Source organism: Falco naumanni, chromosome 13, assembly GCF_017639655.2.
Source record: "Falco naumanni isolate bFalNau1 chromosome 13, bFalNau1.pat, whole genome shotgun sequence".
NCBI lineage: Eukaryota > Metazoa > Chordata > Aves > Falconiformes > Falconidae > Falco > Falco naumanni.
In genome coordinates, this window is record NC_054066.1 from 3,792,891 (window position 1) to 3,806,354 (window position 13,464).

General features: G+C 46.7%; 1 protein-coding gene across 1 annotated transcript in view; it reads right to left on the reverse strand.

Annotated features, from left to right (window-relative positions):
- The window catches only part of NGEF (neuronal guanine nucleotide exchange factor), a 52,777-nt gene that overhangs the window by 16,931 nt on the left and 22,382 nt on the right, over positions 1 to 13,464 (reverse strand). The window contains exons 5-7 of the mRNA XM_040612754.1: positions 10,844 to 11,023; positions 10,637 to 10,740; positions 5,469 to 5,743 (exon numbers count right to left, since the gene is read on the reverse strand). Coding sequence (XP_040468688.1) covers positions 5,469 to 5,743; positions 10,637 to 10,740; positions 10,844 to 11,023 — 559 coding nt within the window. The remainder of the gene's footprint in view (positions 1 to 5,468; positions 5,744 to 10,636; positions 10,741 to 10,843; positions 11,024 to 13,464) is intronic.

Here is a 13,464-nt window from a genome sequence, read left to right on the forward strand (position 1 = left end):
TGCATTCTAAGATCTGGGAGGATAGGCACAGCAAGGAGGGACTGTTACTGAATTGGGAGCTGCTAGAATATCTGTTGAAGTGACGTTTCAGCTCTTTCCGGGTTTGGTAGCCTAGGAAATATTCCCAGTGGGCAGTCAAGTCAAACAAGTGGTCCTTTCCTGCAGCAGAGAAGGAGGCTGTGCCATAGCTGCCAGAAGGGAGACAGAGCAAAGGGTATGGGTAGAAATGAACATAGTTGGTCAGTGTTTGTGGAATAGCTGGTGTTTAAGGAATAAAAGGATGTTTCATTTTTATCAAGGCCAGATTCCCAATGAGAAAAGGGGAGGGCTATCAGCTTGGTTTCTCTCAACAGCCTTACCAGGGCACCTCGTGAACCTGAGAGAGAACCTCTCTTTCTCTCTCTGCATGACTGGCTAGATTCTACATGCACCTCTTACGGCTTTAACTGTACCTTTTCATTTGATACATAAGAGAAATAGAAATAGGTAAAGATATAACAGAGAATAACACAGGACATGCTGGGACAGCCTGTCCCTTCCAGATACCCTGGAGATTGATACCACCAGTCATTTTGCATTGCAGCTTTCCAGACACTCCAAGTCAGGATTTTTTTTCCGCCAGGTTTGATTCCAGGATGGCCATGAGAGCCAAGAGCAAGACCTGTCTGACATTCTGCCACAGCCTTTAAACCCTCAGACAATTTGTTTCTTCCAGAAGGTTGCTTCCTGATCTGTAGAAGCCCCTCTGCCTATGTTTGGACAAATTAACTTGGGAAGGGGGAGAGGTTCAACATGACCTACATGAGCATGTGCAGAGTGCAAGCCACACCAAAGAAATAATGAAATCCATAGAGAAAATACCAATGCACAGAGTTTTGATTTAAAGGAGATGCTAGGAAAGTAAAGAATATCTCCATTGATCGGGACAAGCTTCTGGAAGTGTTCACAGCATGTGCGAGGCACAAGTTTCTTAACTTACTTTTGAGATGCAGCTGGTCCTCTGCAGACCCAAAGTACCTACTCCAAGCAGCCCACACTGCTGTTTCCTTTTGGGTAAGTATGATCTGCAAACCTCCTAAACTGGCACCAAACATCCAACCATGCAATGCGACGACAAGATCTCTGAGGAATAACTGAACTTTGCTAGCTCTACGCTGTCACTAGAAAGAAAGAGCACAAGCTTCTGGTCTCAATTGATGTAATACTATCTTCCTGAGTCTACAAATAGTCTGAAACTCTCTCTTGGAAACATGACCAACACTGTTGGTCTTCTGGGTCATTAACTTAATGAAATCTCACAGTCACATAAAAGCTATACTAATTGTTTTCATTGCTTGTGTTTTGGCAGAGAGACTGAGAAAGGAAAAGTGAAACCTAAGGAAGAAGGAAATACAGAAGATAAAAAAAAGGAAAAAAATTAAGTGTCACTGAAGCCAAGAGTAAGTAATCCTACAGGGTAAATTCCTACTGGGACAACATGGTGTTTTATTGTATAGATTGGAAATACCTGTTCCCAATGGCCCTGCTCTTCATGTAAACCACCAGGTATGAAGGGAGAATTCTGGTCTGGTCTAGGAGGGGGATCTTCTCCGATCCAATGCCATAGCATTGCCTGTGACCAGCTCTCAGACCTGGTTGCCTTCACAGGGTCAGTCTGACAGTCACCTGCTAGAAGTGTGGGAAGTCCAGCACGAGAGCTCTCTGGAGGTCTGAGATCTAATGTTTGCTCAAAAAAGGAAAGGAAATTAAATATTTTCTGGACATTTTGTGAAAAGGGAACAACAGAGAAAGGCTGCCTGACTGTCAAACATGCTCTTCCACAGCAAGTGCCACCAGTAAGCACAAGCACAAGTCCCTCTTTTGTTTGAGCAAAGAATATTTTCAGAGCAGCAGCTCTCTGTTCTGAATTCAAACCATGACACATGGTGCAGATTAGTCTGTCTCTGCCCCTTTTTCTAACACCAAAGTGACCTGAATCCAAATAATCCCTGGCAAAAACTTTTATCAAAGCTCATACATCTCTGCAAAAATGTTCAAAGTTTGAAATTACTTTGTAAACTATTTTTATTAGTGAATAGTTTTGGGTGAGTTCTACTCAGCTCAGAATCTCATAAAACACAGAAGATGAGCATGGTGTAGGAAAATCAATAGAGTCAGCAAGCAGAAAAGGACAAAATGAAGAAACTATACAGTAAATAAAACAAGGACAAACTGAAAGGTAGAGAACTGAACAGAGAAAGAAGAATAAACTGGAGCCATTCCACAAAAATGCCATACCAATATCTAATTTAAGTTTCATGCTGAAAGAAGTTTCACTGATTAAATATTGTTTCTTCTAATCTCTGGTTCACTATCTCTTCAGAGACTAGTATCTTGGTGACAGAATTTGTTTTAAGCTAAATTGCATATAATACTGGGAGTGTGTTTTCTCTCTAGTCACTTGTTTGTCCTGCTACATACATGTTGCCCAGCATTTCCTCCATGTTGACTCCATGTCAGAGCCCCAAAATAATTTCTTTTGGCTTGTTCTTATTGCATCATTACATTTTCTAGGTAGTTAAAAGAAAGCTCTTGTCAATTCACGTTTTGCTATGTTTAATGCTCAACAGATGTCCGGATAATTTAAAATGACCCTATCAATGACTTAAGTGATTTCTGAAAATTATTCCAGTAACATGTAATTTCTGTATTTCCCTCACCTCTGTGGTCTGTAACATGTCTTTTGATTTTTCTTTTGTTCTTTCTTTTTCTGCATTTGCACCACATTTTATGTGACACTTCCAGTTCTTGTTTTACATCTTGCTACTCTCACAGTCACTTCAGATGAAAAAGGCTGGTGTGGCAGAGGCCATCTCTGTCTGAATTCTGTTTGAGTTCCTGGAGCTAATGGGCTGTGCTGCAACACCTTTTTGCTGAAATTGCTGCATGGTGCATGTGGGTTTGGGCTTCTTTTTTTGTTGTAGTTTGGTTTTTTTTTCCTGAAACTCCATTTTCTGGCTCATTTGTTCCAATGGGGACAATGACAAATTGCCTTTCATGACACTTTTCAAGCATTCATTGTTCTTCCAGTCGATCTGCTGTTTTGATGCTTGAAAAAACACCCATGTCTTGTTTTTTATCTTGTACTGATAACCTGCTTAGTCCTTTTCCATCATCGATAATAACGAAGACCACATTCCTCTTCTTATTCTCATCTCTTCCATTTTGCAGATTACTGCAGGTGAGAAACATTTCTCTGACTTTAAGACCTGCTCCATCACAGCTGTGGTGGTGTTCCCTTCCTCAACTGTGAACAGGAGGGTTTGCTTCAACTTCCTTTCCATTTGTATAGCGGTATTCCTCCCTGTCGTCTAAATAATACTCTTGTTCTACCTTTCCTGGCTGAAGAGCTGCAGGCTCTTCTAGTCCTTGTGTTTACCACAGCTTTGAAGACAAAATGGGTCACAAGGGTATGCTTTTGTCCTTAAGACATTTACCCCAGAATTTCTGCTGCCCTGTACTTCAGGTGAATTCCTCCAGTTCTCCCTCGTGAAGCTGAACACTTTACATTCACTTAATCAAGCCCTCATGTACAGGTCTCAGTCTCAGTTCATATCCAACATGAGCACAGTTTCTAGCACTGCAGGAGCAAGCAGTGCTTGCTTATAGCAAGGCTGAATTTAACATCATCTCCTTAATTGCCTCACTAATTCCTCCAGCCCTCCTTGTTTTCCATCTTTGACACTCTTCAGAAAGCAAATTCTTCACTCGATCTATTCAGTGCTCAGCCAATTTCACAGCTTTCTGGCTTTGAGCAATTTTATAATCTCTTACTGTGCTAATCCCAGAACAAACAGGAAGAAAATTTCAGTTCTAATAAACTAACATCAGGGGAAAGTACAGCACTTCTTTAAGGCAGCACTGTCCCATCTCCATCTGCTTTATTTCTCCTGTTACTTAAGCACAGCGAAGAAAATTCAGCACATGATATTGGGGTTTTGCAGCACAGAGATTTTTTTTTCCTTAAAACACCTACAGGTGATGAATGTAACTCAACAGAAATGGCAAGTTCAGAAATCCACACTGCAAACTTTTAAGCAAATGTTTCTGTAAAAGACTCTTCATTGTGAAGCAGAAAGAAAAAGAAAACCTTGTACTTGTTCAGATGCCAGATTGTGTTTGTAATGCTGGCAGTTAGAAGCAATGTTTTTTGCCAGGTAAACAGAACAAATCTGATATGGAAATAACCAGTGCAGAAGAAGAACATGGAAAAGCAACAAATCCTTTTAGTCACCTTCAGTCATAACCCTGACACACTAACAGCCTGTGCTTGGCAGCCCAAGCTGCTCTGTATAAACACCAGTCCCTTCCACTAAGGGTGTAGTAACACAGCCCTGCCCATCACACCCCTGCAGGTCACAGGATGAGCCTTTCCAGTGTTAACAGTGAAGTTACGGCCTTGGCCAGGACTGCAGCGGCACTGCATACACAAGGGATTCATAAATATTGATTGTGCAAATCCGAGTAAACTTAGAGGGACCTGCTCACACCCTGAGATGTTCTTCAGCACTTTGGGTACAATCTCATGAGCCAGGGCTGAACAGGTACACTGCCACAATGGTCTTGCCAGAAGCAATTCTGGCACAGAAGTATAGCAGTACTTACAGGATCGAGCCTTTGAAGGCTCATCACTCGTATTACAACACACACCACACACTAAACAAGGCTCGTTCATTTCTACTGCTGGCTATGAATGCGGTGCTATGCATTGACAAAGAGCACTCAGGCTCCTCATGCTATCCAAAATAGCAACCAGTTGCAAAATGTTGTGTGACTGATGTTTCATTAATTGCGGCAGCACCCCCACCTGCTCCTTTCACTGTCTGATGCAGCTCTATAAATCAACAGCGTATGACTCTTAAACAGTGATGTCACCGCACTGTATGGCTAAAATACAAATATACCTGTCATTATTTTTGTACTGTTTTGCATGACTCCAAGTAACAACACTTAAAAATAAGGGAGTTTATCAATCTTCTCCTCTTCCCGTTCTATTATTTCCATCATATTTAAAAGAGTTTACAGTTAACGGTTGAATTCTTCTAAGATTTCTGGTGGAAAGTGTGTATCCTGCTAGTAACTTCGGAAGAGGATTAGTGTGCACTGGGAAGCAAAAGCTCCTTTGCAAGAACCTCTTCATTTTCCCTCTTCCTTTGTAAATTGCTCCTAATGCCTAATCAGAAAAGGGAAAAGTTTGCTTTTGCTACAGAAATGTCCAGAAGCAATAGCATATAGAACAACGTCTGTAGTTTCAAAAACGTGAGTGAATGGTGCTAACCAGTGCAACACAGGAAAGTACTCAGCTGGGCAAGGCTTGTCTGTGACTGCTATGAAGCTTTTAATTTTTAAATCTTGATCATTTGACTTAATTCACTCTCAATCTTTTAAGCAGCAACCCAGTTAAGAAAAACTCCACCTTCCCCTGTTACCTCCTGCAGCTTGATCTCATCTGGCTGGAGGATGCTGAGGACCCCACTGCTCCGGATCTCAGGAAGGTCCTGCCACAGGTTGAACCTAGAGTTGGAGTTCCTCAGCAAACTGATTTGTGGTGGAGCTTTGCTTTCGGTTGTACTTGTAGGTTCTGCTTCAGATGGGGTTTCCTCGCTGGGTGAGCTCTCCTCAGGGTCTGTCTGTGAATCCTGCAGTCGTCTGGTTTCAATCTCCTGGCGTGTGGATTTATCTCGATATTCCTGATACAAGAGCCCTAGGAGACAACATAACACGTCTGACAGGTTACAGCTGAACAAAAGACTAGAAATATATCGTGGGAAAGGATGTTTGTTTTGCATTAGTTCACCTCAGCAGTGGTGAGAGAGATCCCTTCTGTGCTGAGCAAAAAAGCCAATTACGGCATCCCTACTTCAGCCAGAAGTGGGAACTATAAATGGAAGGCCATTTCTAAATCCAAAGTGTTGTCAACAACCTGTTCTCGCAAAACATTTAGTAACACAGTCAGATGAATATACGATCAATCAGACATAAAAGAAGCAGTTTGTCATTTGCCAGTCATTTTAAATGTTTCTTTTAAACCTTGATTTTCTCTGCAATGTTATTATATTACAAGTTTTATAGCTTGATAGTTATGTGTAACTGTGTGTCTGCAAAAGTAATACTGCATATATTGAAACTACTTTAAAGGAGCAATTTGATGGCCATGAAAATCCCTAAGGAGGAAACACTGAGCTGCTGTTAAGGCATTGGACAGGTGAAGCATTGGGACAACAGTTACGAGTTTGTTTTGGTGTTGACTTCGTGGTTAGCCTTGGACATGTTGCTTAATACCCTTCTGTTTTCCTTCTCAGTTTCTGTGATGATCGAATATACAAAATTAACGTTTGAAAGGTACCTGAATGCCACAGCACCAAGGAAAAGGTTCTGAATTCACACTGTCTTGCAGCCCATCAGTCACCGGAGGTGTTCTCTGAGTTTCAGTTACTAACTTCAGGAGCAGATGAAATTGCATGTTTGCACCCACCCCTGATTTCAACTGACAGCACAAAAAAGGTAGGAATCCTGAAATTCCTCAGCCATCTTTAGAAGATCCTTTTTCTCTCCTAGAGCTTTCTAACAGCCCCATTTCTCTTTCTGAACCATCTGTAGGACCCAGAACATTAATTGCTTGAATATAGAATGTAATTTAGAAGATAGGAAAAGGCAAAAGAGCTTGAGACTGCTCCATGTCACTCACCTCTCTCAAAATGGAGTCCAATTTACATCGTCTCCCTTGGTTTATACTTGAATTGCAAAGTGTAACAAATTAATAAAGAGAAAAGTCCTTGATGTTAAAAAAAATACCAACCTACATAATTTATTTTGTCTGAATCATTAGGGGTTAAAATCTATCTGGTCATGTGCATTCCACAATATTGGTTCTCAGAAGCAGATTCCATGTGTAATAAGGTGAGAGACAACTGGGTCAGGAGTTTGTCTAGGGAGTGCAGAAATGTAGATGTTACTGCCTCTTAAATCTCTGGGCTAGTTTTCACAGAGCTCTGTACCAGTCACTGTTAAAACTACAACAGAAATATGCTGGGGAAAAACACAGGTACAAGGACAGCATTGCTGCAGTCTGCAAGTGTATCCTGTTATCTGTTCTCCCTGGAAAGACGTTCAGCACTAGATTAAAATAGCAATAAGGGTAGCTGCGCCTAGGAAACCATACAGTGTTCTGTTAGCTTCCTACACGATAACCAAAGAGAGGAGACTTCCCCTGAAGTTTTGCATCATGCTGCTACTTACATAATTTCTTTCTGCATCAACTAGGCTTATATGGCTTTCCTAAGCATTTCTGCCTGTTATTCAACATCAATGAGGGTGCTGAGGATGCAGTGGGGTGGAAAGCTCCTTCAGGAATGGAGCAGAGAGCCAGCTAAATCGGAGCTGCTTTCAGTGGTAGTCTGTAAGCTCAGCCTGTGCTGGAAGGCTGTGGTGGGGCCAGGCACTGGGTACTTTCTGCCTCACCAAGCTGTGCATCAGAGAGCAGGACAGGCTGGGAAGTAATACCCTGCTTGGCTCAATGGGAAACATCCTGGGAAACAAGCATCATCTATCGATTTTACTCATATTGAAGATAATAATACTTGCAGTGTCTGACTGTACAGCCATGTTGTGCTGGTGGGTCTGCCCTGTAAGTCAGAGGCAACTGAGGATATTTTGTGTAAGGCGGACTTAGTGTCCCTTGTGCAGATCAGGAGAGTAGCTCTTTAAAAAAGATCCTCAAGACAAATTTCCCCCTTGCTTTTAAGGAAATAAAATCCATACAATGAAACTTGATTTTGTTTCCAGGTTCCCTGTCTGACCAACGAACCAGATAAGACCTACGGAGCCTTCAGTGGCATGTAAAGGCAAATATGGACAGAGGGAGATGGGATTGACTAAAGGCACCTTCCACCAGAACTCATTCAGAAATGACAGCAAGGTAACTCATTTTAAGGAGGGAGCTCAAGTTAGGCTGGCTGAAGCTCTACCACAGACAGCAATATGAGGAGGAAGCAGAAAGGGGATACCAGAAGAAAGACAAAAGACAGGTATATGTTTATGCAGAAGAAGGGTAGGAAGAAACAGAGGGTTGTGCTAGCAAGGATAGAAGATAGCCTGGCTAACTTGGTGTAAAAGGTCCATCCATCTGTTTGTGAAAAGGTTATAAATGGTCAGAGTAAAGGTTTAGATGGGAGAGAGAGGGAGAGAAGCTATGCAGAAGCAAACTCTAGATGAAGCAGAAGATGCCATGGCACAGGATGGGTGGCATAATAGATGCAAGATCAAGGAACAGGGTTTTGATGTGTTGAAAGGAGAGCAATACATCGGGGAACTGACAATGTGTAGAAAGAAGCTGAGATCAGTAGTTGGATGTGACTGAGAAGATAGGATGATTTAGGAAATGCTTACATTTAATAAGGGAAGAAGTACAAAATGTCAGAGACCTGTACAAGCTCCATTCATTGCTTAATGTCCCAACAGTCCCTACTGTGACCGGGCTAAAGGTTAACTGTGTGGTCAGAGCATGGGTTTGGTGTTGCCTGTTGACTTAAGTGGTTACAGCTTATCTTCCTAAGTGGTGTTTACATAGTTTGTATAGTACATAATAGATTTTTCCCTTTGTGTTTATTCCTTTTAATTTTGCTGTCACAGTCTCCCTTCCCAGCTATCTCAAAAATTGGGAGGGGAATTGAAAAACTAGTTACTAATTGTGGAAATACTCGCCTTAGAGAGTTCACAGTGCTCTTAAAGTAAATGTTATTACATTGAAAGCTATGTAAAATCTCAGGAGGTCCAGAGAAGTTTTTTTCTGAAATTCTATGCTCCAGTTTCAGGCAAAAAGTCCATTAATGCCTCAAAGGCAGGAGGGAGGGAAGGGAGCAAGTGTGCTTCCGCCATTTGAAATGACCTCTCTCTCTGTTGGGGCTTAGTGTAGCATCTCTGGTTGTCGAAACCCTGTCTCCTCCATCAAGGTACAACAGACCTACTTGCAGTTACACTGATGTGTGCAGAGCTATCGCACAGCTTCCCTCTGATAAACAGCACACAAAATATATGAATACAGCAGCGGGGTTGCTATGAAGTCCTGCTGGGCTTAGTATTTTTATCATGCCTCTTAGCGGCACAGTCCAGCAAACTGACAATGTATTGACACATCATCTGCCTTGGGAGATTGGTACCTACACAGCCAAAAGCAAGTAACATATCTGGCAACATCTGCGCAAATTGTTCACCGCTTTCCGCCAGAAGGCCCCAAACTTGGCTGTTTTGTCTGACAGACGCTGGCAGGCTGCTGCTTTCACACCAGCCTCTTTCCCCAGCATTGCCCCAGTGGCATCAGGCACTCCAAGAATCAGCCCTGCCTGCCACAAACTGACACAAAAGTGCAGCTGTTCTCCTCTCCCAGAGACAATGTGAGAAGCCCCCTCATTTCTGCCAGGGAGGTTTGCCTTTCTGCTCCTGACAGTTACCTCTCCAATTTTCCCATGCAAAGTGCTACATTCTTGTCCTGTATATTCAAGTAACTTGTGGTTTCAACTGAAATTGGACAGAACTGTTTGAAAATAAGGCTTCCATATTTCCACCATAACACCTGTCTCCGGATGGGGTTTAACTTTGCAGTTGCCCAAATCTCTCTGCGGAATGTCGCAATTTAGATGTGGGAAACCAAGAAACAAGCTGAGAAGGTCCTCTCCACATCCCACAAAAAAACCAAAAAAAACCAAAACCAAAAACCAAAACCAAAAAAAACCATAAAAGCAAAAACATAACCATCCTCTTCTCCACAGCCACGCAGATAACTTCAATTCTGCCTTTACAAAGAGACCACAAGTGATAAAATAACTCGCTCCTCCATTGCAAATGCTACACCAGTGGCTATTAAAAATAGAAGCTGACCTGGTGCATACAGATAATGCCCAACTGGCTAGCTGACCCACTACTTCAGCCTTAAGCCTTTTTGAGTATGCAAAAACAGATTTCAGCAGAAAGTTGGCTGTAGCCTTAATGATTACCTGCTTTGTAATTACAATAAGTAATCGTTATTTATGAATGGAAAGCTGCTCAGTGACAGCATTAAATCTCCTATCAGGCAGTGTACAAACCTGATGCCCTTAAAGACAACAAAACAACGTCGCTAAGGCCATGGTTATTATCTTTGACACCAACAGCGAGACGTTTTTCCAGCAAAGACAGAGAGTTGGGTTTCCGCAACAACCGCCTTGCCCCTGCCTGAGGCTCCCTCCTGCCATGTACCGCTCGGGTTTAGATCTGGGGTCCATTGGCCAAGTGCTGCCGGTGTAGGGGGACCGGAGATGACGGCGGAGGTGAGGGGTCTCGCCCGGGTTAGGGTGAGGAGTCTGGCCCGGGTGAGTCCGGGGGTGAGGGGTCCGGATGAGGGTGAGGGGTCCGGCCCGGGGGGGGGGGGTGAGGGGTCCGGCCCGGGGGGGGACGCCCGCCGCGGCGGCACCTCTGGGGGCTGCTGTGCTGCCACCAGTGCGGGGAGCGGGAAACGCGGCGAAGTTGCGGGAGAGCGCGGCCGCCGGACCCCACGGCCGGACCCCCGCCGCGGGGGGTGGTGGGGTGTGGGTGCGTCCCGAGGCGGGGGACGGCTCCTTACCGATGTGCTCGATGAGGTTTCTCCAGGAGTCGGCCGTCATGGGGTGGGCGGGCGGCGCCTCGGCGGCGGCCGCGGGGCTCTCCTCAGCGGCCGCGGGGGGCTCCCTGTGGGAGGCGGAGGCACCCTCAGCCGCGGCAGCGGGGCAGCGGCGGCCGGGCGCCCCCTTCCGACCGGGGTTCGCGGCCCTCGCCCCCCGCCCCCGCTCACCTGCCGGGCTGTCCCGCCGAGCCGTCCTGGTCGAGGGCGCAGGCGGCGCTGAGCGCCGCGGCCAGCAGTTCCATGGCCGGCGGCGACAGGCGGCTGCCGAGCAGCTCCGGCGGCGGCAGCGGCGCGGGGCTGGGGGAGCCCGGGCGGTTGCCACGGTAACGGGGGTAGGAAGGCAGCAGCCTGCGCGGGAGGGAGAGGGGAGCTGCAGCCGCCCCCGGGGCGCCCCTGCAGCCCCCCGAGACCCTCTGAGCCCCCGACCCCCCCTCAGAGCCTCTCCTCAGGCACCCCCCCAGGCGTCCCCATGCGCTCTCCACCCAAATCCCGTCAGAGCCTCCCCTCAGACCCCCCCATCAGGCTCTCCACCCAGATCCCCTCAGAGCCTTCCCAAACCTCCTCAGAACCCCCTCGGGCTTCCCTCCAAAATCCCCACAGAGCCCTCTCAGGCTTCCCCACAGACACTCCTCAAAATTCCCTCAGAGCCTCCCTCGGGCTCCCATAAGCCCCTCAGAACCCCCTAGCCCCGTGCAGTCCCTCTCCGTGTTCACAGATCTCTTCCAAGGCCTCACAGAACTCTGCCAAATTCCTGCAGAGCCCCCTCAGCCTTCCCCAAATCCCCCCCGAGACCCCTCAAAGCCTGTGAGAGTTCCCCAACCCCTCGCCCTGAGAGCCCCCCGCTCCTTTGGAGCCCCCCAAACTCAGCCTTCAGGGCTCCCACCTGACCCTGAGTACCCCCCACAGCCTCTCGGAGCCCCTCGTGCAGACCCTCTCAGTGCTTCCAAAATTCTTTCCAAGCCTCCACAGCCCCCTCAGGTGTCAGCCTCCCCTCCTCCCCCCACTCCCCTGTCAGAGTCCCCGGTCCCCTGCAGCCACCCCATTCCCAGCATCCCCGCCCGCAGAGACCTCCTCAGCCCCCCAGCTCCCCTCCAGCGCTCCAATGCAGGTCCCTCCTCCGTCGGGAGGCTGACTCTCTCCTCCCCAAGGGCCCCCCCAAAAGGCAGCAATCCCTGCCACAGGGGCCCCCCCACCTTCACAGGCACCCCTACCTCCATCCCCCCGCTCTCCTGCAGAGAGGCTCCTTCCTCAGATGCAGGGAAGCCCCTTCTCCATCCCCTCCCTCTCTCCCCAGCAACGCACCCTCCCCCTGCAAGCACCCACACACCCCATCCCACCCCATGCACCAGCCCCTCTCCTCCATGCACTGCCACCCCACAGCGGGAGAGGGGTCCTGCCCTGGCACTGACCTCTCCTCCCTCAGACCCAGGGCAGAGCGCTGCCCCCCATCCCCTGCACCTCTCTGCCTATGTGCGGCTGGCACCGGCTTTGAGAGAGAAAAGCGGGTGGGAGAGGGGGGCTCTCCTGAACTGCTTCCAGATCTGGTGCATATGGTGCATTTCTTCTCCAGGAATGAAACCCTGAGATGGAGGAATGTAACTGGAAAACTCAGCCTAATCCCTCCTGCCAGGAACTGCACCCCTGATTACCCCACAGGATTGACCGCTATCCTCCTCTCCTCCGGCAGGGCTTTGCACCCGCTCGATCATTTCCCCCGTCTCCCCTTCCTTAGAGTCGCTACTTCCATAAGGATATATTGTCTCGTTTAGGCAGTAAGTATCTCAGTACTCAATGATCTATATCTGTCTTCGTTCAGGTAATTGTTTTTCCGCCTCAGGGATAAATCCTCTTGAGCTCCAGAGAACGGTTACACCCTTGGATCGGTTCAAGTGCTTGCGGACAGGTTGGGTGCAGCTCTTCCCTACACGTTAGTAACCCTCAGCAAAAAAACGTCATCTGCACCACATTGCAACTGAGGAGTTAACAGTCAGAAAATGCTCAGCTATTCCTCACGTTTGCTTTCTCCCTGTTGCATAAATAACCATCTTTTTTCCTGTACGAGGTAATGTAATTTATGCAACAACATAAAATCCATGTATTAGTCTGTATGTGTAAAATGGTTTCCTTTTTATAATTTTTATATTGTATTTGCTAAATGATAGCTTCCAATCAGCACATGACTGTACGTTCAGAAAAACTCCTTCAGCTTATGTGAACTAGATCTTGTTCTGGCACACTGGAGAGCTCAGTCCTTAAGTCAGTAAGAGGCAGAATGGGAGAGAAAAACAGCTGGAAATGTTGTTGAGGACTCAGACAAGGCTGTCAGTCCAGTCTAGGTCCAGCCCCAGACTGGGGGGTTGGAAGGACCAGACAACTGATAGGAAAAATCAGGGTGAGGGTGAGAGCTGGAGCCTGTTCTGCACTTGGAGAGGAGGAGGAGGAGGAGGACAGCCTGAGAGCTGGGGCTGTAGAGGGGGAGACCGTCATAGGGTAGATAGATGATCAATAGGGGATGAAAGCGGGTTATCAGCCAAACACTGGGACTAGGGGATCTGGGGGGAACAGGTGAGTAAAGGGGCAGCCAGAACCTTGCAGAAGGGATAAAGCATCAGAGACTATCTTGAAGCTCTGCCTAATGCCATGTTCTGGCAGCTTGCTGCCAGGGCAAGAATATTGTCAAGGGTTTTAGTAAGTGGGTGAGATGCTAGAAAGCTTCTTTCTTAGAAAAGAGAAGCCTCTTTGTTATCTTGAATTCTGGAAAAGCAGGGATGATGTTTACTATTTTCTAA